At 45.8% G+C, this 25,147-nt stretch overlaps 1 protein-coding gene across 1 annotated transcript in view; it reads right to left on the bottom strand.

Moving 5' to 3' along the window:
* The window catches only part of meis1b (Meis homeobox 1 b), an 80,591-nt gene extending 55,788 nt beyond the window's left edge, over positions 1 to 24,803 (bottom strand). The window contains exons 1-7 of the mRNA XM_076742385.1: positions 24,086 to 24,803; positions 22,136 to 22,356; positions 20,848 to 20,989; positions 20,478 to 20,528; positions 19,907 to 19,957; positions 18,420 to 18,566; positions 9,105 to 9,216 (exon numbers count right to left, since the gene is read on the bottom strand). Of these exons, the coding sequence (XP_076598500.1) occupies positions 9,105 to 9,216; positions 18,420 to 18,566; positions 19,907 to 19,957; positions 20,478 to 20,528; positions 20,848 to 20,989; positions 22,136 to 22,356; positions 24,086 to 24,097 (736 nt within the window). The 5' untranslated portion in view covers positions 24,098 to 24,803. The remainder of the gene's footprint in view (positions 1 to 9,104; positions 9,217 to 18,419; positions 18,567 to 19,906; positions 19,958 to 20,477; positions 20,529 to 20,847; positions 20,990 to 22,135; positions 22,357 to 24,085) is intronic.
* Positions 24,804 to 25,147: the final 344 nt, after the last annotated feature.

The following is a 25,147-nucleotide window of genomic DNA, read 5'->3' on the forward strand; positions in this document are numbered from 1 at the left end:
AAACAAACAAAATAAGGAGCGCAAACTGGTGACATCTTCCAAATTCGCCGCCCCTCCGCGCTTTCCCGTGCCAAGAAGAAGAACACAAACAGGCGCAGAAACGATTCCACGAGTGAACTTCTTACGCTTTTCGTCTGGATGACGAGTGCAGCGCCACTTCTCTGCTTGTTTACATTTGCAAATCAAAGCTGGAGAATTTTCCTCCAAAAGGAGATATCCAGTAATTTGACAAAAGTGGCATCTTCTTTCAGGACATGATTACACGACAATGGTGCAAATTATGGTGCTTCATACAGAAATAAACCTGAATGGAGTCCTCAGTTGACACTTCTCAAACAAGATCTTGGATTTAGAGGCACTCATGAGAGTCTTCATGTTTAAATGTACAAATCACGTGCAGAAAGGAACTCTTCTCCTAATTTTCACTTCCCGCACGCAGACAGAAACAAATTTTGCAGATAGAATTGAAAAAAAGACAAAACAAACTAGTCTTTACCACGTTTACACATTTAACTTTTCTTGTCATAATCTCCCCACCCTGACACACAAGAGACCTCTACAAGGCAAAAAGTGTGTGTAAATAGTATCTTTTAGCAAACACCAGTAATTAGATATAGGCATCTGGCATTCACGCCAGTCGCAAATTAAAGAAGAGCGCTTCCTGTAAACAGACAGTGAGAATGTGTCTACATCATTAGCGTGCCACAATTATAACATGGGAGCTAAAGATACATTTCCCTCCCGCTTGCTCTCCCTCGCCGAAGCAAATGAAGTAGAACCTCTTCTTTTTTTCAAATGAAAGGCTGCTGCACTCTTTCTTGGAGCGGCAGCAAACTACATGCTGTAATCCAAGTGCATTTATGAGCAAAATAAGGCAGACAAAGGACAATACAGGCAATTATGTAAGAAATAAGAGACATTAATGACACCAGTGTTTCCATTTGAAAGACTTCCTGAGCGAGCACGTTGACTGAGTGAAGGCATGAGGGGGACAGGGGAGGAAGGAGAGAGAAGCTATTTCGTGTGCTTGCATGTCATGAATGAATATGTATTTCATGTAAATTGTGCACGAGGCATATTGTAATGGCCTGGGCTACACTTTGCATTTCTTCGGTCATGCAAACATGCCCACATGTAACCAACGGACGGGGAGAGACTGAGTGAATGAATGCAGGGGGATTTGAAGGAACAGAGAGGCAGGGGGAAACATTTATTCACCTTCAAAATGTGCGCAGCGTTCCTCTGAAAGTCATTACAGAAAGTAAAAAACAGGGACGCGGCGAGAGCAGAAGAGGCCGAGGCTACGAGAGGAAATAAAGACGTGACAATGTGCAGAAATATGAGGCTCTCATGATGATGTGTACACACACTGAGCAACAAACAGCACATAAATCCCACAGTCAAACAGTCAAATAACCTCTGACACCTTATCAAAAAGGTTTATGACTATTACATTCTCACAGACGAGACGTTCGCTCCAGCCAATAAAACACAAGTTACGGAAGTGAACCTGAACACCTCGTGTGAGAGGAGAGGAGGGGAGAGGAGAGGAGAGGAGAGGAGAGGAGAGGAGAGGAGAGGAGAGGAGAGGAGAGGAGGTGGTCGCAGAGGGTGGAGGAAGTCACTTTGTTTACTCGTATTTCTGACTCTTTCTTCCACACGACCCCAGCGGCCTGGTGACACCGGCCTTAATCCTAAAAGCAAACTGGCCCCTCGCTGTGGGAACCTGATACAATTTCCTCTTTTTCAAGAGGGGCAAACTCAGGCCACTCCGAGTTTGCTCATTGCCTGCGAGGCCATAAAAAGTCATTGAGGGCTATCATTTTCTGCGAGGCGAGCCACTACACGCTGGTTGACGCGTCTGCCGCCGCGATAGAGCGAGGTCGTAAAGCTCTCAGTGAATCTGAGAGAGGGAGGTCGTGATTGGACGCTGAGAGGCCAAACATCTCTTTTCCCAGGTAACCGCAGATAATAATGTTTGAGATGCTTTAAACCCAGCTGAGGCTGAATAAACATTCCTACCGGCAGCACTGAGTTGTCGTGGGATGTTTTCTCAAGGTGTTTTGAGACGCAATTACCCTTTATGCCTTCAAATATTGATTTTTATAAACAGCATGTGAACTAGAAGTCATGCTTATGCTCCTGTGACCCAGCTGATGTTAAACAGTTCCAACACGGACGCATGCTCACGCGCACGTTAGTTTAACCCGCTGAGGGACTCGTAGTGAGCTTCAGGTGGCCCGGCCACAGCTCCTTCACCTCCGAACCGGCGGAGACGATACTGCTGTTTGCTAGCAGCGGTGCATACGCCTCAATAGGCTCCAAAACAACACTCAGCAGCACTTAACACACTCATCGGGGATAACTGCTCGCTCTCGCTCAGTCACTACAGGATTTTCACACACACAGACACACTGCTCCAGTCAGCATCACAGTGTTTTCACAGCATTCGCTCCCAGATTCCCTTCCTTCCTCCTTATCTCCCCCTGCTCTCGTTTTGCCGTCTCTTTATGTCTTTTTCTTTCACTTTCGTCTTCGTCCTCTCTCTTCCTCCCCGTGTTCAGGCTCTGAGGAAATCAAAGAGAGCTTCATGTTTGTGTCTGCCAGCTACTGTACTTACACACACACCTCCAGTAATATAGACTGCAGACTATTCAAGGGAACCACATACCTTTTATCTACCCACAAAGCCTCACATTTAAACAGATTACCAGGAAAGCTGGACACCAGTAAGACAATTACTGGGCCGAGGATCTTCCTTGGTAAAGTCTAGACGACGTCTAGACAACCTGTACACAAAACCAAGTTTCTCTTTCCATATTTCCACTTGCAGATTTAAATAATTAACACTTCAAGTTTTGATATGTGCACAAATTAGTGCTTTTCACAAATTCAACATTACGGCACAGCTGTGTTTAAGCAGGAATTTTGAAAGCTGTCAAATTTCACTTAAAATTGTCACTGAATGTGTGCCAATGCAAACAAAACGCATTTCACTGTGTCTACAGAACGTACCCATTAACGTGCATCTAAGTCTCTTAATAATAAGTCTTTAACTCATTGTTCAAGAGCAGCTAAAGGCTACAGGGAGAAAAACCATTCAGAGGGGGAATACACACACACACACACACACACACACACACACACACACACACACACACACACACACACACACACACACACTCACAGTTCTCTCTTCCAGTCTGCTGGACAATCGGACCAATTAATCGGTGACTTTGAGGGGGCCACGTGAAGCCGAGTGATTGGTTGGGCCGAATCTGGCTGCTGATCGCCTGGCACCCCTGTCCATGTCCCCGTTTGCTCGCCCCGGCCCTGGAGCCTGGCCAATGAGGAGACAGAAAGCAACAGCTCCTCTGTGGCCTGACCTTGTTGGAGGGCTCAGAGGTCGGAGGGTGAATGGATGGATGACGACATCAGGAATATTCCGGCCTGATCGATGGGGATTCACAGCCAGTAGAGGTTATGCACAGCGATTCAGAGCGAATGGAGCAGAGCGGACTCTCCAAATGTTTTTAGAGCCACATCCTGAAGGGGGGGGGGGGGCAAGTGCCACATCCTCCACCCAAATGACCCCAGCTGGAATTCAAACCACCAACTGATCAGGCAGGGTCTTCAGCCATTAGAGCACCATGGGTCCTTTCATTTAAATGATACTTTACAGTACATTCCTGAGCTTATTTGATTCCTTTCATATGTTACAGGCCTCTATTCATTCCGTCATTCACTCCTACATCAAAGATGAATTCGCTCTAATCATCAAGTACAATAAATATGCAGGAATTTCATTGTACAGACTGGAGCAATTAGCTCGAGTCCAGCAGGACCTTATGTGCAGCAGACACGAAACTATATTCGACTATGATCTACACACATTGGACTTAGACATGTGTTCACACACAGTTTAGGTCAGTCAAACAGCAAATATCAGCATAAATTTCATGTTGAGCATTCCTCCAACTACACCACACAAAGGAAAAAACCAGAGCTAGATATCAGACCAACAAGCAGAACTCTCAGGCCACTACTCAGACACTAGAAATGTATGCAGACACTAACACACAGCCTTACAGGGAGCTATTTGCCTTGGCGCGCCACACTGTACTCTTTACAAACGGTCTGGGTAATTGGTGATACATATCTAATATCGCCAGTCATCGCCTCACTCCCTGGATGTTTCTGACAAGCGGAGAGGGAAACCCTGTAGCTTTCAAAAACAGAGCAAACACTCTGCTCCGCTCCTCTGCTCGACTCGCATCCACATCTCTGCAGCTGCCCGATTCAGTGCCTGAATGTTATTCTGTTTCCCTCGCACGCCAGGCCCTTGGAGAAGCCAAGGGGTGTCCTTACAAATTCACACAGGCAAAGAGGAGTACTTTATACTGGGAGAAAAAGAGAGGGCCCGCTCATGTCCGTGAGGGACCCCCCCCCCCCATCGCAAGCATATATGATCTGTTGGCTTTTCCTCTCCCCTTCGAGCATTACCCTTCACAGAAAAGCATGATCCAAGGCAACAACAGCTACAATGAGGTTTCTCCAGAGGGCTTCTGGGTATTAAACAAAGGGGCCTGTTGGTAGGAACTAGCTAGCAAACAGCTGGGCTAATAGAGTGGGACTAATTAACTGCAGGGCCGCTCTCCGACTCTCCCTGTCGAAGCTTGTGGATGTTTACAAAGACGTCCCAGAGAAAGGGAGGAGAAAAATAAGAGGCTTTCTTCTTTGTCTGCTCTTTTAGTGAGAGAGGAGACACCCAGGACTGATTATAATGACATGTGTGAAGCAAATGTGATCCTCCCTCCATTTTTTTTGGCTGCCAATGGAATTCGGTGCTAAAAAATACCACCAGCATTGTGGTCAGAGCATAAACACCCATAACTAAGAACTCAGCATGTGAGCATTGTCACCACATGCAAAAAATAAAACAAGTACGTTTTTTTTTTTTTTTTTTTTAATTGCTCACATCCAGATCACAGTCAAACCACTGCCAAACACCTGCCGATGAATAAAAGGACCAAGAGTTATCGTCAAATATCTCATTTAGAAAGAATCACATTATTGACTGCTCTGCATCACCAGAGCATCTTCTCCTGATATCTCATCCAGCAACATGCGCGTGGAGACCTCTGATCTTACATAATGCAAAGTCCTCCTCACCATTCCTGCAGCTCTTGGATTTGAGAGAGTGAACGCTGCGTTTCCGGGTAGAGATGGAGATTTTTATACCAGTGGGCAGTGAACCGTTCAGAGGAGAGGGCAGAGCGGAGCATGTGTTTGTCTCAGGAATAGCCTCAGAAAAAAAGGCTGAGAGAGGAGACTGGAGTTCACTAGTTAAAGGCCCTCGACCATCCAGCATCCTTCCTCTGAGCTGTTTCGCTCTGCTGGAGGGGGAGGATGGAGGGGAGAAGGGGGCAAAAGATAGAGAGACAAACAGGGAGGAATTAGAGAGATACTGAGTGCAAGATGAAGGGTAGAAAGAGGGTAAGAGGGTCGCTTGATAGACTGAGGAGGAGTAAAGGGGGTGTGTAGAAGGATGGATTTGATAAAGAAGGAGAGAATGAGTAAAGGAGAGAAAGATGGCCATTAGCTGTGCAGCTCTACAGGCAGAGAGGAGGAAAATGAAGAAAGTGGAAGAGAGAGACAGAGAGGGAAAGGTCAGTGAGAAAGCAATCTGTAAAAGGTAGAAGAGAGAAAGAGGTGGGGGGGGAAATACAAGAATGAAACATGAAGGAATGGGAGGAGGAAATAAGGAAAGAGGAAAGAGAAAGAAAGGGTGCAGGAAGAGGAGGAGGGAAGGAAGGAAGTGAGCCTGAGAAATAAAGATGAGGTGGAAGAGAAAAAAATTAAATGAATGAGGAAGATAAACAAGACAGAGAAGGAGAGTGAAAGATGGATGAAGAGAGAGGAAGAGCAAAAAAGCACGAGAAGGAAAGATGAGGGAAAAAGATGACAAAACGAAAACAAAGGAAGAAACAGATGTCAAAAAACGCAAGACAGAAAGATGGGGGAGAAAGAGAGCGCAAAAGGAACAAAGAGAGGTGAGAGAAAGGGAAAAGAAGAAGGATAAACAAAGGTGTTTTAGAGTGAGTGGGAGGCATGGAAGAAAAAAGGGGGAGGAGAGAGAGAAAAGCACGGGGGTTCACAAGGAGAGAGAAACCGACTGAGAGCAAAATGAAAGAGGGAGACGCGAGAGTAGGTGGGAGACAAGGGAAAACCGGAGAAGAGAGGGAGGATGCAAAGATGAAAGAGAGAGAAAGAGGGAGGAGAGACAGCGGGGTGAAACTGTCGGGGAGAGAGCGAGCAAAGTGCCAAACAGATAAATAACCAGCTTACCGGGATTACCGAGTGACTGACACACAATTTGCCAGAGCCAATATGACGTGGCAGTGATAGCTCTTAACCCATATAAACCTGAAACCCGTCCAAGATGTCCTCCGGTATTTACTGCTGTCACTGCGTCCTCATGCTCTGCACTCTGTGTGTGTGTGTGTGTGTGTGTGTGTGTGTGTGTGTGTGTGTGTCCCACATCAAAACCACACAAACAAAGCTATCACACACACACATATGCAGAAGTCGGGCAGATCTGAAAGATGCTGAAAGAGCTGTTTAATGCTACCTCAGTTTAAAAGCCTAAATTAAGAAAAATGCAGCACAGGGACAAAAGTATGTGGACATTTGAACTTTATACCCATGTGATTTTTTTAAAGGCTCATTTCAAAACTCTGGATGTCAACATGCTGCTATAAAAACCTTCATTTTACCACATTTTGGAACCTAAACCTTGAAAGTTGTGCAATTGTAAAGAGAAATGATGACAAGAGGAAATTAATAAAGTGGTGATAAATACATCTGTGCTTACGGATAAAAGAGTGTTTTACATTTTAACAAGAAGATATGTATAAATTGGACTCTTCTGGTAATGAAACTGAAATAAAACATGGCTGAAATAAACTAATTTTAGGGGTTTTTTTACGACTCTCAGTTTATCCAATTTAGCAAACATGTTTCAGGACCCGCAGATACCCTGATACCTACATAGATGCATGTTTAGCTCCCAACTCTCCTGTATCACTTCAAAGCACCTCATTCATCGAGCTGACACACACACACACACACACACACACACACACACACACACACACTACATATGCAGAACATGCACATGTATACACACACTACCCCACATTTTACCCTCTAATGAACTTCAACAACAAACAAAAACCTACAATAGCCGGGGAGAGTGGAGGGGGAGGAGATGTGAGGAGTGAGAGAGATGATGATGATGATGATGATGAGGGAGAGAGACAGAGAGTGAGAGGAGGCGGGCCGGCATAAGGAGTGGACCTATAATTGGAAAGATGTGAAAAATGAAGTGTCAGTTTGGTCAATAAAGGGCAAAGGTCGCAGAAGCAGGAGCCCAAACTCGACACAGAGCACGCTCATTAGAGCGACCAATCAGATGTTGTCTGGCTGCCCCAGACCATTAGTCATCAGAGGTAGAGGCTTGCACACGCACACACAGACACACACACACAGACAACATTGCTTTGTCTTCCCCTGTTTCATTGTAATTTCACTCTTTTTTTTTATCAGTCTGTTCCTCTCCCACATCATCTGTCCATCTTTTATTTTTATCCCCACTCGTGTCTCACCTCTCTGTCCCTCGGCTCCTCTGCAGAGCATTAATGACAAGTGAGAAGGAAAGACAAACAGTCTGTGTGTGTGTGTGTGTGAGAGAGAGAGAGAGAGAGAGAGAGAGAGACAGAGAAAGAGAGAGGATGAGACAGAGTGTGAGACAGACAGAGAGACAAAGAGAGACAGAGAGTGTGTGTGTTGACTATATAAATGGCTGCTCACTGGAGTGGAAGGCATGGCGGCGCTCTCTGCTCCCACCCAGGCTCTGCCTCCTGGCACTGGCAACCCTGCAAACTGCTCGCCTTGACATCGCCTTCAATAATATATGAAGTTGCTTTTTTGCCTACAGTTTGTTTGCAACGCCGCCCCACCACCACCCCCCCATTCTCCCACTGCTGCCTCTCCCTCTCTCTCTCTCTCTCTCTCTCTCTCTCTCTCTCTCTCTCTCTCACACACACACACACACACACACACACACACACACACACACACACATTCTTAGAAGGCACACACATCCAGCCCCAGCAGAGTTACAGTGGATATACTGTGTCGGACCCTTTAAATCTGAGACTAACCATAATATGAATGGAAATAAATCAAGTGAATCGTAATTAAATCCGATGCACATTTTATATTTTGCACATGTTTGTTAACAATTCCTACCCAGAGAGGTTCAAGTGCATAGACTTTAAAGATGTAAGCAACCCGTATTAACGACTGCAAGCTTCAAAGCCTTTACTTCTTGACAGGAGATATGACTAATCATTAATGTGAGAAAAACCCCTCAAACATGTCCCTTGTTCTTAGCTCTGTCTTTAAATGATATCCACTGGGGAATGTGTAATGGTTTTATCTGAATTTCCTCAAACAGCTGCATGCAATCCTTCAAACAATACTAAAGAGGTTCGTGTGACAGCAGAAAAAAAAATGAATCCGCAGAGTAATCAGAGATGATAGAAAACTGAGGAGAGCCACCTCAGACAGAGCGCTCAACATGAACTGTGCAGTCTGGGATGTGAGAAAAGCAGCAGCACGCAAACACAACCAAACATGCTCGGCTGTAAAGAACGCTGCATGCTGAAGGATCGACGCACGAGACGAACAATTCCCTGGAAGCAGAGGACGGAAACCACTCTCTAGACTCGGGTACGAGCCATCTGGCGCGCCATGTCTGCTCCGCCAAAGCGCCTCTGAGCAAGGCAGCGAACGCCAACCAGGACCAGAGGTGCTCGCATACAGCTGGCCGCGACCTCTGACCTCTCTGTAAGCTGTTGCAGTAACTGAACCACCTCTTCAAACAGCCTGAATAAGCCTGTCAAACCCAGCCTGGACACATCCTAAAGCTCCTATCATGAGCTTGATGTCGCAGACCGTCAGTCTGCATGTAAGCCGCGTCCTCCCTCTTCTCCTCCACCTGATTGATCAGAAAAACACGCAGACAGAGAAACTCTTACCCTGTTCGCTGCTGTTGTCGCCGCTGTGTGATGTGTGTCCCCCGCTGGATGGCCCCGGCGTTCCTCCAGAGCGTGTGGACGCCGTGTCATCGTGATCTCTGTTCCAGGACGTCTGTCGTAGAGACGGAGACAGAGAGCGATCGGCCGGTTAATCGATGTCAGCTTTTATTTACCCCCATCATCAGTCCTGTTGATTTTATGTGTAACTGGGATTTTTTTAAGCGTGCACATTCTATTATCGTCTTAATGGATACACAAAAACACAAACTCTCAGCCCAGTCACGCAGTGTGTGTGTGTGTGTGTGTGTGTGTGTGAGTGTGTGTGTGAAGCCCTGCAACAACCTCATGGAATGAGAATTATTGGGGCTCGATGAAGAGAAAGGCCCAGACGAATAGCGAGCAAACATGTTGTATTAGTTCCCAGCTTTCTGAGGCATGCAATCCACGGCTGCCTCCATTTGGCTCAAACCACTAGCAGATGAAAATACAAAACAGCTACAACTTAAGATAGGCCGCAGCGAGCGCCAGGGAGTGATGTCATCCAAGCAGAGCAGAGCAGAGAGCGAGCGGGAGAGAGAGGTAAATAACTCAAAGTATTGCTACATAAGTATAAATACTAGTTTTGTCCAAATAAGAACCAAAAAAAAAAAATGACCAATCCCACTAATGTAGATTTAAATTTCATTCTGGGAAGCAGAGCCAGAACAGAGCCATAACCAAATAAGCTGAAGTTCTCCCACAGTCTTTTCTCAAACACAAAATGGAACAAAAATGCTGCATGACCGACCGAAATGAAGCCGACTTCAAACTTTATATAGACAAACGAAAAAGTTGAGGTATTACCGCACAGTGGAAGTCCATTCCTTCCTCTACGCCTTCAAGAAAAATAACACATGAACACAAGCAGCTGACTAGATAAAAGAGGGACTCCGGAGACCTGGGTTTATATATAGTAAGCTGTGTGTGTGTGTGTGTGTGTGTGTGTGTGTGTGTGTGTGTGTGTGTGTGTAAAGGACAGTCTTAGGCCAGATGAGTGTCAGCTGCAAACCGGATGGTAGAGAGCAAATGGTCCAGACAGGAGGACAAAGGGAAGACACACACACACACAACAAGTGGTGTCAGGCACACACACACACACACACACACACACACACACACACAGGTAAGTGAATACAAACACACACAGAGAGACATAATAAGTTCCCTCACAGACATAGACACACACACACACACACACACACACACGCACACACACACACACACACACACACACACAGACACAGACACACACACACACACACACACACACTCAGCTCACACACACACACACACACACACACACACACACACACTCAGCTCACACCCTGCCCCATACGAAGCTGCTACATATTATTGAAACTCAACCAGATGTAACCTCTTATCTCTCAATGCCTCTGAAAGGCAACATTAGCGCCGAGGACAGGAGAGAAAAGAGAGTTGAAAATAGAAGGAAATGGAATCTAATGTCTCATCACACACAGCTAGCCATCACAAACAAACACGCAACACAACCAAACACACGCGCGCGCGCACATAAACACTCACTGGAGCCCACTCTGCCGCCCATGCGAGCCTATCTCTGCTCCGTCAAATCAAATGAAGCAGATGTCAAGGGGCAATGTGGTGTTTGCATCACGCTTTTAGGGCTACGTGACGAAATGAGTGATAGAAACCCACGCGGGGGAGGAGAGGGGGGAGAGGAGAGGAACACAGTGGGGAACAACTGGTTTCAATTGGGATACGACAGGCAGCGCAGAGGAGGATCTGGAGCTCAGCTCAGAATTATGAAAAAAAAAAGTAGACATTAATTCATGACACAGGGTTTGTTTTAAACAAAATGTAAATGGAATAAAATAACTGAAAAGAATATACAAGTCAGCAAATTCAACACATTTGGGGTCCATTAGAGCCCGTTTGATGTTCTTGGGCTATGAAATTATAATCCAGTGCTTACATGGACGATAAAATCGTTGTTTTCTAAATTAGGCTTTGAGGCATTGCAATAAAGAGGAAAGTCACTGCACAAAGGCATGACTGGGATGGTGATTGGGGAGATAAACATTGATTTTAACAGGGATAAGATACCAAAAAGTTCTTTTTTTTCTCCACCTCTTACAAATTCTTTTTTGCTGACCGTAGAAGTCTGAAAAATGAAACACCCGTGCATGACCGAGTAACTCCAGAGAACATCAGACGTGAGGTAATCCAGACCACATGCTCAGCACGCAAACAGTTAACACGGGCTTTTGCCAGCTCCTCCAAAAGTGCAGCTTTTAAAAATGAGCAGAACTTGTTTATTCAGAGCTCCGTGAAAAAGAATAGCGCAGTACCCCGGGGACGTCGAACTGCAAGTATTAAAAAAACCCAAGAGCCTCAGCTCGCAGAAGGATGTGTTTTTCTTTTTTCATTTTCTTTTTGTTTTAATTCTGTAACAAATTCCACTTGAAAATATAATTAGAAAGTGGAGGGGGAGATGGCAAACTACCGCATTAGCTGTAATTGAACAAAAGAGCGCTTTGCCTGCTGGGAGCTGGCCGCTGAGGCCCCATGGGAAAGGGGGCGGGGCTGAGACAGGACCTGGTGGCATCTCCGCGGGGACGGGGAGTTTATTTATAATCACAGGCCGCCCTTGGACGGAACAGGCCCGGCACTGATCTAACACGCAATTAATACACACACGGCTGAGATCACACAACCCCCACACACACATACCAGTACACACAGGTCGCGCAGCATGCGTGCACACACCCATACACAAATAAAACATTTTTTATGGTCACTTAGCTCGTACACACACACACACACACGAATACTTTTCATCTACCTTTTGCAAACACATCACAGAAGCGCCATGCTCGCAGTCCCTCTTTAACAAAAGCACACACCTTGACCACAAGACACACAGCGAGAAAACACACACACACACACACACACACACACACACACTCACACACCCTGTGCTAACAAGACTATGGCACACAATGTAGAGGTCCACCTTCACAATATGGGATATGTAAATTCACAGGATGAATAGACGCATAAACAGAAAGCTGGAGGAAACAGGGAGCTGGAGAGAGCCGTCCCTCTGCACACACAGCTACACACTTGATTTATTCTATGTCCCCTTAATGAGCCACCATGGTCTCTCTCTCTCTCTCTCTCTCTCTCTCTCTCTCTCTCTATGCCCCTCTCTTTAACTCTTTCCCTCTCTCGCTCGCTCGCTCTCCCCTGTGCAGGATGTAGATTAATTCAATGCCTAATTGTTTAGTAAATTCAATTTTCCACATTCTATTCTGCCTAGCTTTAGCTAAAGTTCTTAAATCTGCCGCGCCAAGCCGAGGGAACCCCGTTTGTGAGCCGTGCATACCTTTTTTTTTTCTTCTTTTTTCTTTTTTTTCATTACCATTTTTCTTCCCTCCACCACCCTAATTCGCCATGAAAAGATTTTCCTTGCTGGAAATTCTGATTCCGCTATGATCGGTGAGGCATTCCAATCCAATGCATTCTCATTGTGCCGCGTCTAAGATGCGAGGGGGGCTTCCCTTTCTCGCTGTGCCAGGCCCCATATCATACAAGCGCTCATGCAAGAAATGTTGCCTTGCCAATTCATTTGCAATAATAAAGAAAATGGTTAAGGTTGTTGTGCTTTGCCCCCCAACCTCCCCTCTTTCCTCACTCTGAAATATCTTTTGTGATGATATGGATATTTACTTTTCACTCTGTGCCAGCGAGCGTGCGGGAATAATCATATGTGCATACTTAACGGCGCAGACATAAATATCCAAATAACCCCCCACGTATACACTCCTCAGCGGTGGTACATCTGAATCAGAGATGACAGTCGGGCTACTCCATCCCCCAGAATGCTTTGGTGCATCTGTTCTCTGCGGTTGTTTTCTTTAACACCATTTTTGACCTTTGCAACAGCGCTGCTTCCTCCAGTTGAAATCCACGAGAATGCCATGTGTTGCAGCAGCGAGATGGCCTGCAATAACTCCGGACACATTCTCCCACTCAGCCCGGCGCTGGTGGGGAGGCTGTTAGTGAAAGGGGCTGAAAGGCCAGCTATTGTAAACTCTTGTTTACTTTGCTTTCCACTGTGACTAGATAAAGCAGGATCTGCCTCTCTGATAACCGGCCAGGCAAGTGCTCTGCTCTCTCCACCCCTCTCCTCCCCTCGCTGCAATATTAGTGCTTCCAAAATGAAAAGAGGGGCTGATAATGGTATGCGTGGTGCAAAGGAAAAAAAAAAAAGGAGTGAGAGAGCAAAAGACACCCCCCTCCCTCCCATTCTGTTCTGCACTCCCCTTCCTCCCTAACTCTTCACAATAGACAAAGAGAAAAGAAATAACCTTATAATTGCTGAAGGGGGTGAGGGAGAAAACTGGATTTGGTCTCTTGAGTAAGTAAAGTATGCTACACTGAATAGCCGTCAGGTACTCTTCAATCGGCTTTTTAAAACCGGTGGGTTAACCTCATAGAGACAACCAAAGATAATTACATGTTTGAGATAATTACCAGAGCTTTCAAAGTCCATTTAGATGACACTCGCGGAAACTGACAAACTGATTTTCTTTCTCTGTGGCCTCTTCCACTTCAGCTCTCGCTACAGGCTCCTTGTTTACTCTCTGTGAGCTGAAATCCAAACAAAAACATTAACTCGAGTGCTCTCCCCTCCACGCTATCTAACCCCAAACAAAGCATATTTCTTTTTTTTTTTGCAGCTGTGAATGAAAAAGCAGGCGTAATTTCTTAATGACATGTTCTGCTGTGGTTTCTTCGTTAGCCTAGCCTAGCTTCACTCGCAGCCGCCGCGCTGGGATGTTCTTGGTGGATCCCTTGGAGACGGGCTGTTTGTGACGGCGGCCATTGTCGGAGGCTCGCGGGGGGTTAAGGGGGAGAGGAACTTTCCATTAGCTAAGTACACATGTGTTAAGCCAGGTTATTGTTTACTTAGCCAAAGAAACCGCAGCAGGCCTTGGGGACAGACATGGCCGCCCATCATAAGTAACACGAGACACAAGCCAAGAACTTTATTTGCAATTGGGATTTTGTGGCAATCACAACAGAGTATCTGTGACACAGTGCGGCTTCACCGAGCACTAGTTTCCAGCAATACTGCACGATTTAAAAACAACTAATAAATCAACGGAGAAAACACACTGACGTCTGAAACTATATGAAGGTACACATGAAGCCGTGGACGTCCCCGTTCTTTGAAGTCACACTGGCCTTGATTTGCTAAATCAGAATCACCCCTACTTGCTATTCCGCCACAATAATGAAGAGGCTAAGAAACACACAAGTCACGTGGTCGCCTCTTTGTATCACTTGTTGAATCCTTAACAGCCGCCCCGCATTCACTCCCTGATGGAAAAAAAAGGGGAGTTCAGGGGAGGGAAGGAAGGAGGAGGAGTAGAGGAGGGAGGGGGGGGTGCGAGTGGGGGTCAAACCTCTCCTCTATTCAACTACAAAAGCTGCTATTACCAACAATCGCCGCCATGATTCAAAAGTTTGTATTAAGATCAGCAGCGTGCCACTGTAGGAGAGAGAGGGGAGGGAAAAGAGAGTGTGTGCGCCTGTTAAGTCGGGTGTAACTCGATCCATACTTCAACGAGAAGCGGATAGATTAGCGATAGCGGTGTACTGATTAGGAAAATAGTGGCTGACCCCAGCGGTCAGGGTTTCCATTGAGTTTGAGGGGGGTGGGGGGGTGACCGCCAGAGTTACCTAAACCAACACTGCTGGGTCTCACTGACCTGGAAACCAGCACTTGTATGGCATAACAGTGCCAATTGTTGGAAAAAGATACGGCGATAGCGCTATCAAGAGTAAATTCTTACACAGTGACCACAACACCGCGCTCACAGGGGCAGTTTGTTTAGGAAAGATTGTGTGGGACATAAGGAAAACAGCAACAGTTCCCAAACGTATAGATGTTATTTCAGATTGTTGGCGATTTCACATTCTTTTCATGTGATTTCACCAGCAAAAAAAAAAGAAATAAAGCACACTCTGAAAACATCAGTGCCACAAAACCTCCGTAATGTGAAAACACCTCTCCACTAAATTAAGTCAACAAATTAACTGCTGAGCATTCATAATCATTTACGACTCTCCCACAAAAAGGCAGGCAGAGAACATTTTTAAGGGAAATTTCAATTATTTCCAGCCCCACTTCAGCCTGCATGGCTCAATCAAGTAGAGGAGCTCTTGAGACTTGGAGTGAGTCCTCAGCACTATTAGTAGTGTTCTGCTCTACAGCGGAGAGCCCCGGCCCTCCGAGTTCATTAGCAAATTGCTGTGCCCCTCCCCGCGCTCTCTGCGCAATTAAAGGCAACTGTGCAAATGACGTACGGCGGCGTGGAAATACCTCCCCGCTTCTTCAGGCCGAGGTGAACATGTGTGGCAGGCAAATAGGGACGCAATCAGCAGAGCGACTGCTGCCACATTTCAACAACAACAAGACAACTGAGACGAACGCAGACACATTCAGCGTGGACATTAAAGGCCTCTGGAAAACCCGCTCGATAATTTTATCTCGTCTTTTATGTTTGTGTACAGCTGAGCTCAAAGCAGGACGCGTGTGTGTAATGGGGCAACTGCCAATGTGCTGCTCAAGTGGAGAAATTAGGCAAACGTGGTGGGAAGCTCTCCAGGGAGCGGCACGGAAAGGGTTAAGAAAGTCCAACTGGTGCTAACCAGTCACTCCACTCACATAGCACCTGAGGGGGGTGCTGCATTTATCAGGCCAGTCTGAGCACACAGCAGCGCACACACAAACACACATATATGCATACACATGTAGACAGATGCATGCACACAGCCTGTGCACGCACGCACGCACACACACACACACACACACACACACACACACACACACACACACACACCTCCAGAAAAAGACACACAAACACAGGAGGGTGAGCCCAAACTGGCTGGGCTGCATTCACAAGCCAGCACAGAGCCTCTCTGACTTTTTCACCTCTCAGCTATGCTCTGCTTTCTTTTGAAAGGGGCGCTCGGCGTCCCTCCATACGCGCCTGCATAGGCACACTAACAAAACAATGTAAAGACATGTAAAGAATATTCAGAAAATTACTCTTATGACGCAAGGGCGCATAATGCAGCAAGAAGTCAGCGTCGTTGGATTGTTGAGTTTAATAAATTCAAAGTATTTTTTTTTTTCCTCTGACATTTTTTTTCTCCTCTGCTACAGTCGCCTCACTGGAATAAATTGGTTTATGAATAAATGAGCCTGCTTTCTCCGTCTTGTTAACATTGTTCTTTTGTGCAAATTCTCAGCATTTTTTTCCAGTCCACTTCAACTTTATGCCCGAGGGCATATATTAAAAATACATATGGAAAGAGATAATGCACACACAACGCAAATTCGTTAAGGATGTCACTGCCTAACAACTGCAGATAAGATGTCACACAAAAATAGCCCTCAAAACTCAAAAAAATATATATTCAGCCACAAGTAAGTTATGAAGTGCTCTGTCCTTAGATTGACAATGTAAGTATTCAGCAGTGAGAGGCATGCACCCTCTGCCTGTTTGGATATGCCCATTTACACACAGCCTGCTGCTGTGGACAGTCTCCATGTTATCCTACTGGAACATCAGCCCATCCCTCAATATTACACATCTGTCAGAAAGTTTTCCCTCCGTTGTAATGCAAGCTGTGTCTGTGGGTCATTTATATAGTTCTGTCACATCAGCGTAAACACAAGCTTATGTGGTTTTGCCCTAAATTGACTATATGTAGGGACCGTCATTATAATAAAATAGGCCATGTCTTCATCTTATAGTCAATTAAAGATCTGCATCAGTGCCCCGAGCACAACATAATTTTCTTCATATACCTAGAAACCCAGGGGTTTTAACAGACTCTATTTCCATATACCATAAAGCTTCATTCCATGTTCTGACCTATCTAAAAAAAAAAAAAAAACTTTTGACAACTGAATCCCCGAGAGAACACAACAAGCCCTTCAAAGACCACACTTAAATGCACAAGTGGCGTCTGTGTTATTTAATTCTGCTTCTGGATTAAATGAAGTATTATCTTCCGGGTGATCTTTCTCATTTCCATAATCAGCCATAAGGGCCACGGGATGGAGGAGTGCATGCGCGGCGGGGTGGGGGTCTTCCCTGTCGGGCCCCAGTCCGCTCCCAGTCCTGCCATTCAGCGCAGAACATAAAAGCCGGTGGCTGTCTCTCTCTCTGCTCAGACCAGCCACTCAACCATATGGAAGTCCGCGGATTTAAATTATTTAGCCTAATCGCTTCATTACTTTTTATGTCGGACTATCCAACTAATCCCTTTAATTTGGACACTTGATTTCTTTTCCCTCATCGGCGTCCATAGGATCCAGCCGCTGCTCGGCTAAAACTCTGGGACAGTTTAACTTATTGAGACATGGTCTCATAGCCTGCAACGCTGTCTCCTGCACACATGACTCGAGCTATTAATGGCCGAAAATCCAGATTTGCATAATTCTAATCATCGGTCGCTGTTATCATTATTTAACGGCAGTGTATGGACCATTAGGGTCATGCCTGCGCGCACACTACAATGTCCCCGGAGTGCCAACAGTCAGTGGAGCACATAATGAAGGCTGTGGTTATCTCTGATATCGGCACAAAAGGAAACACTCCCTAATCTACCTTTAATACCCGCTGCTTCTATAGCTCTCAAAAAAAATCAGCCTTATTGGTGCTGAATCTGTGCGCCCTGAGCGAAATAAAGGCGGAGGAGAGGAGGGGTCTCGATAAGCAATGTGCACTCATGTCTAAGGAAAAATACTGACAAGACGCGTAATGAACCGTGAACTCCACAGTGGAGAAACCAAGGCACCTAAGCCACAGTGTGCAGCCCATGGTGCTGCTGCTCTCTCCTGGGCTGCACAGCACAGACGAGCTGATAACGTTTGCTTTTGCTTCAAAAAGACACAGAGGGGAGAGAAAAACGGAGGGAGGCTCTAAATTAAAATCGACATGAAGCAGGTCAAGTTTATGGCGATGCTTTTTCGAGCTAATCTTCCCAGGTCGGTTCCGGGTTCAAGTCTTAATGGGCCAATAATAGCAACATTATTCAGAAATTTTTTCATTCCGATGGATGGAATGTAAAACGGCCTTAATCATATGCAAATAACAGCGCAGCGGAGTAGTGACCCAGAATAGCTGAATAGCCAGCAGGGAGAGAACGTGCACGCACGCACGCACGCGCACACACACACGCACACACACACAGAGGGAGATGGGGGGCTACCTGATCAAGGGCCACCGATGATCTTGTGATTTCCTCGCTGTCTGATTTGGACCCGCCCTCTCTGTCGTCTATGACCAAGTCGATGGGCATCTTGCCTTTCAAGCAGCTGATGTACCGGTGACAGAAATTATCACACAGCTCGTGTACCTTCAGAGAGAGAGAGAGAGAGAGAGAGAGAGAGAGAGAGAGAGAGAGAGAGAGAGAGAGAAGGCAGAGGCGTCACACACACTCACCCGAAAGAGACAATCATCACAACAGTGGCACAACATCGGCCCAACACACACACACACACACACACACACACACACACACACACACACACACACACACACACACACAGCACGGAGATCACAGCACAGTTCCAGCATCTAAAGTATTCATAGTTTAAAAGTTAACATGATCTCTGGCACCGCATGGTTCTTCTGGCACCGTGATAACTCAGCAAGCAAAATGTGCTTAAAACTCTGTTTCTCTTTAATTCTTTTGCATTCAAAAAGTTTTTAATATTGCTTCATATTTGCCTTAAATTATAAAAACTTTAAATAAGATCACTTTGGGCTGCTTCTGCCTAATTTCTGTCCAGTCCCCGTGCCGCGCCGCGGTGGCGGTGCGCTCCATGCGCGCTGTGATAGTAACTTTATTTTTTTTCCTCCCCTCAAAATAGAGATATCGTCGAAAATTGACAGTGACAAGAGGGCTCAGGGGCTACAACGCACTCAACACCCGTGTTAAATTCATCATCGGTGCCCCGGGTAGTGGCCATTAGAGGAGGGTGACCCGCTTGACTGACATTTAAGGTAAACTGTTTAATTTCGGCTACTTATTACATTATCGCTGCCAATGCGGCGCATCCCATCGCCCCAGAAACAAAAACGTCAGATGGGTGGAGAAATACCGAGCTGCAAGCCACCTTTAACTTCAATTTTCTTTATAGCTGCACAGAATATCCCACAGTTCACAACCTCATATTTACAGCATGCGTTACAGGCTGCATGATCTGAGAGAAGGCAGTGCGCAAGAGCAAGTTTTGAAAACTAAAACTTTTAACAGCTCTGAGGATGTTTCATAGCGTTAAAGTTGAGGTTAAAGTTGGCAGCACAGGCTACTGCAGTCCATCTGATACGGAGACAAATCAGAGTTTTACACCCACTCCTGCCTCTATCCACAGATGGCTGCCTGGGGCCTTTTGCCCTCCACAAAGAATCACTTCTAAAACCCGCAAAGTTCGCCTGTATGTTTCACCTTGCACGCAGCTCCTGCCAGCATTAAACTTCATTAAAACATGCGGGGAGATTTGGGCACAGAGATATCCGTTCCAGTCGTAACAGCTTGCGTCGTGATTAAACGCGGAAGAGAAATGGCCCCATGATTGATTTTGACGCTAATTATAACCGACTAGCAAAAATACTTTTTTTTTTTCTTTTTTTGCAAATACAGCCCAAAGGTCTGAAGTGGCACACTGGACGAAAATGGTGAAAGAATATTACCTTCTCCAGCTCCAGAAGATGAAATCGTAAAACTTGAATGGCTTGAATCATCTGAAAAATTAAAATAACAATAAAAAATGAGCTGCTCACATCTCTTGATATTAAACAGGCACGTTTTTCTCAATACAAGTAACTGCAGACGAGGAAAATATTCATATGAATGGATTTTATGTGGAACTGATATTAAACTTGGACGTTATTGCAATATGGAGAGCAGGCATACAGTACAGCCTGGCGCTGCAATAAGCCTCAGAGTCAGAGATCTATTAGCCACCAACTAGTCGTGAGGAAATCGTTACTCTCACATCACATTCAAACTGTGCAAAGTGAAAAGCGTGAATAGAATAACTTTCCAGGCGGAGTTCAAAGGTTGGTGACAGCTGTCTAACAGCGGCCCTTCATCTGCAGATACAACCGGGGGCCATCGTGATATCAAACGGCCCAAAAAGAGGAACATCACCTCCAATCCGGCTTTAACTTCTCAGCTCCACTGTCTGACACGCATGTACAGCCCGTCAGTAAACATGCAGTAAACACCCAAAAAATGCTCAGAGAAAATATAATGTCTTACCAGATTATCCAACTCTGGATTCGATGAAAATAAAGGCTTTTCTGCCCGAATCTAAAAGCAAAAACATTTTCATAAAATATGTGAATGTGAAATATAATCAAGCTCTACACGTTGTATAAAGTTGGATTAAATGTAACATGCTGGTGCTGACATACGGGCGGATTAACTGCTACTTTACGCACAGCAAACACACTGTGGGAAATAAGCACATTCTGAAATCTTTCTTATTAGTGAGAGCCGTCTGATTTTCTGTCACTGCAGAATTAACTTGACGCACAAAAGTCAGACTTCACACTTAATGCGTGCAGGAGAAGAGCTCAACCAGCCCGAGCATGCAGTTTTTAAAAAAAAGAAGTCAAACTTTCCTGACCTGTTTTGCAAACACTGCTATGTCTTCATTGAAAGATTCCGATGAACAGACGTCTCCTCCTGCCACCCCGGGCTCTCTGGGGGTGCAAGTCGCTAATTCACATTTCTCAAAAATCAGTGCAAGCAAGGGGAACAGGGGGTGCCTGGGAACACACACAATAGCAAATGTCACCAGAGAGAACAGCGCCGGGGTCAAGACTACTCCAGGCTAGATTTAGCCAGCCATGCTACTCTTCAACAACTCGCCCATGGGGACTGCTGCTGCAGCCCATGCTATTATATTATGCAGAGGCTCGGAGAAAGGCTGCAAACAGCGGGCAGACTCTGTGATTAAATCTAGGTGCGCCTAATAGCATAAAAGCTTTAGAGTCAGTCAAACATTTTTTTTTTTTTTTTTTTTTTTTTTTGCACAGGTCTCCGTTTGGATCCCAGACGCGCGCGCGTGTGTGTGTTTGGCCAAAACCTCTGAAGCTTCAGGCGACTAAATGTGCGCACATTTGATGAGTATTTATTGTTGAAGTCATCAGAGTAAATATGTGCAGACTGGCAATGTGCTGAAAGTTGTCAGTGTGGCGTAGGATGGTGAAACTGGCATGTTTGGCCACCGTGGAAGTATCATGCTTCGATTTTTTTAATTAACTGCTGTAAATTAATAAATGGCATGCATATGTGGGATTTCCTTTAAACATGATATATTTTTAATTTGCTGAAGCCTGGCACGTTACCCACAATTAATTAAAACGGTTAAAAAGAGAGAAGGTAATTATTTTTCTCTTAATAAACGATTAAACTTAAATAGAAATCAACTCAAATTTAAAAAGTAGAAATACTAATTAAAGTGGACTTCGTCTCATTATTATCGTAAAGAGTCTAATTAAAATTTTCAGTGAAATACTAAACAGCAGGACATTCGTGAGGCAGCCTCACTGAGTAAACTGTGCATTTGTTTTTGCTCCTCTGTTTGTTCAATTGTTCACCAGCAGGAACACGTGATAAATATGACTGACTTTAGAAGCACAAAAATCCAAAGTGTGGAAAAAATAAATAAAGGAAGGACAAAAAGGCTGCGGCCGCTCTCCTTCCCTGCGCCTCTGCAGCAGTTTGGGCTCCAGTGTTTTGCTGAGAGGCTTCACCGAGAAGCACGGCCGTCCCGGGCACTGAGCTGCTGTTTTCCTGCTACGACACCGAGTTTGCACCCACTAGCCCACCCGGCTGCCCCCTCCAGGCCTGGATGCACGCCTGCCCCGCCAGAGAGCGAGTTTCCCCGCGGACCGGAGGCTTGCACCTACCCGTAGATAGCGTCTTTATCTCTCTTGAGAGCGTCGTTAACAGAGGAGCCCATACTGGGAGGCATGGTGTTGGTGTGGGCGGTGTGCGGGTACTGGTGGGAGTGCAGCTGGGGCCCGTGGTTGAGGTGCACCGCCTGCATGGACCGGGCGCCGTGCGGGTCTCCGTACATGGTGGTCGGGATGCCCACCCCGTCCATCCCGTAGTGGGGCAAGTCTTCGTACTGCACACAACAAACGCGGGGCCACAGTGAACACACAGGCACAGGAATATGTCAACTGAAACTTCGCTGTGAAACCATAAGTGACGAATATATTAGAAAAGTTCTTTTCAGCCGGACAGGTCAGACCTGAAGTCTGATTTTTGCTCTAAAAAAAGTCAAGTAAAAATCTGACATATTTTCTTTAATTTCCAAAATAAGTCCACACGTCTGAACCTTTGATTCAATTGTCTTTTTCTGCTTTCTTTCTTAACAGCGACGCTCGAAACACATGCAAAATCAGGGAAATTAAATAATAGTTGTTTAATTTTTCACTTGTTTTCAAGAAGACGAGCTTTAAAAACTGAACTCTGAGCGACTTGTTCAGCAGGATAATGTTTACAGCAGGAAAACTACAACATTTATTCTGAAGGGAAAACTAGTTTTGTTCTCAGCGTATTCCCACTGACCTTTGTAGCTCAGATATGAGCAAAATAAATGTGAATTATTGAATATGTTCAAAAATACTGGGAGAGCAAACAAGTAAAGCAACAGCAGCGTGGCTCTGCTTTGATTAAACAAGCAGTAATTAGGTTTTAACACCATCAGTCTGCAGTTTTCACTGTGCACAACAGCAAATGTCTCAGACTTGTTACTTGCAGTGTTTCCTAATTTTAAAGGCTCTTAATTGTGCAGATTGTTATTACCCATCCAGCATCAGAGTGATCAGTGCATTCAACAAACGCAAGCAAGCGCCTGTTGTGTTTTTCAGACACTGTTAAACTGGAGCTGGATTTCCAAACTTTTCCACGTGTCAGTTTGGACTTAAATAATGTAGCCTCGTCTTGACACGGTTCTCCGGCAGTTATTAAGGACTCTGCTGGTGTGTTCAAACGCAGAAATGTGGATCCAAGTATGCAAAAGCCTGAAATAAAATCTTCATTCGAGGTTTGCCTCTTTTAACAGATTAAAAGGAGGCTTGAATTATTGATTATGCTCTCTGGAAGTGAGAAACAAGTGCCGGGGAAAGAGTAAAAAGCATTATCACTTAAAGCTGAGCATTTCGACCCTGAAGGCAAAGAGGTGCAAACCCCAGCGTGGTGCAGCTCCAGTGCCAAACTAAGCAGCTAAATGTGCCCCGAACATCGCTGCTTTTACACTGTTTACTATCCGCGTGAAGATCCCAGCCGCTGTTCTGAGCAGTCCTGGGGTGTATGAATCAAAGCGTTTGTCATCACCTCATTATGAAAAACTGCCTCACTGGCTTTATGCTAATATTGCATGTTTTAGCACATTTTGCGGTGCAAAAGGCGCGTGATGAGGCAGAGGTGGCGGTGAAACGAGGATTTTTTATTTTGTTTACAAACGCTCCGCTCAACGTGAAATCTTGACCGAACAGTCGGAGGAGAAATGTGGAGATTTGTTTTGCCTCCATGCCCTCCCCCGCTTCGCTTCCAGTAACTGGCCTGTCATAACTAATCTAAAAAACATAGCCGATGTGAGATATGATCGCGCTTCCAATGTCCCTCGGCGGGCCGGTTTGTAGAGCAAACGAGTGCGGCCGTGCGTAATACCGTGCCAAAAGACGCCAAAAATGAGATCGTGTCTCCATGTGTCAGGAAGACGACAGAAACTTTCGCCGCGAGTGTGTGTCCGTGCGGGTATGTGTGTCATTAAGCCACGTTACAGTGCAGGATTGCATTCAAGCACAGCACACTTAGAGAAACTTTTTAGGGGGGATTGCCCTACGTACCCGTTGCGCCATAACCCTCCTGACTCCCTGGTCGTCCTTTCAGTTTAGATAAATCCCCTCTGAGGCCAGGGTGGAGACGAAATGAAGAAAGAAAATCCAAATAAATGGGAAGATGTTTCAGCCAAAATCCCGTATGCCTTTTTTCCACGGAACGGTGAAGCCAGCCCCCGCTTTCTGCGCAAGTTTAGCCCAGGCGCGGCGAATAGGTCCTCGGCTATCCTCGGGGCAGCGGCGCCAGGCTCCTTTTCCAAAACCAGGATGAAAATAAAATAGCCCCTCAAACAAAACTGGCGACTCTCATGGCTTTTTGCCACTCCGCCTGTCAGTCAAAACGCGAGGGCTTGTCAAAAGTACCGGATGAATGATGGTCCGACGCGCGTCTCCACGGGATCGGCACCACCTAAATGTTAATGGTCACAATCACAGTTAAAAAATGAAGCAGCTCTCCTCTCGTTTTCTTTGATCACTCTCGGCTCCCGGCTTGATTTTCTTATGCAAAAGCGTCTAGAGGAGATCAAGAGGAGGTGGGGTGATAATTCTGGCTTAGGCTTTCTTAAAGGAGCCACGATCGATGCTGAGCGTGTGTGCGTATATGTGTGTGTGTGTATGTGTCTGTATGTGTGTGAGTGCGTGTGTATGCATGAGCCGCCTGCCCGTTTGTGTACAATGGATGTGTGTGTTGAGCTGAGGAGGAGCGGAGGATCTGGACCAGACTGCTGAAACCCGGAAGTAGTGGTGGCCATAACAGGTCGCGTCTTACACAACGCACCGGGCTGCAGCAAGTCGTGCGGAGAGGAGGGGGGGTGGGAGGACCCTGCGAGCCCGGCGAGCCGCACCGCGAGCTGCAACAACACGGGGATAAACGCAGAATATCCACCTATGACTCCAGCTCCGTGTCTCGTTCGAATAAACTGAGTTTACTGTTCATTCTGGAGCGGTTTTAAACACTGAGCCGTTCGTGTTTCGGGACTGACGCGTCCAGTTTCCACTTCTCTGCTTGTAAACACTTTATTAACGGCTTATTGAACCATCTTTCAACTCCCATGTGAGGTATTGTCACGT

Source organism: Chaetodon auriga, chromosome 11, assembly GCF_051107435.1.
Source record: "Chaetodon auriga isolate fChaAug3 chromosome 11, fChaAug3.hap1, whole genome shotgun sequence".
Lineage (NCBI taxonomy): Eukaryota > Metazoa > Chordata > Actinopteri > Chaetodontiformes > Chaetodontidae > Chaetodon > Chaetodon auriga.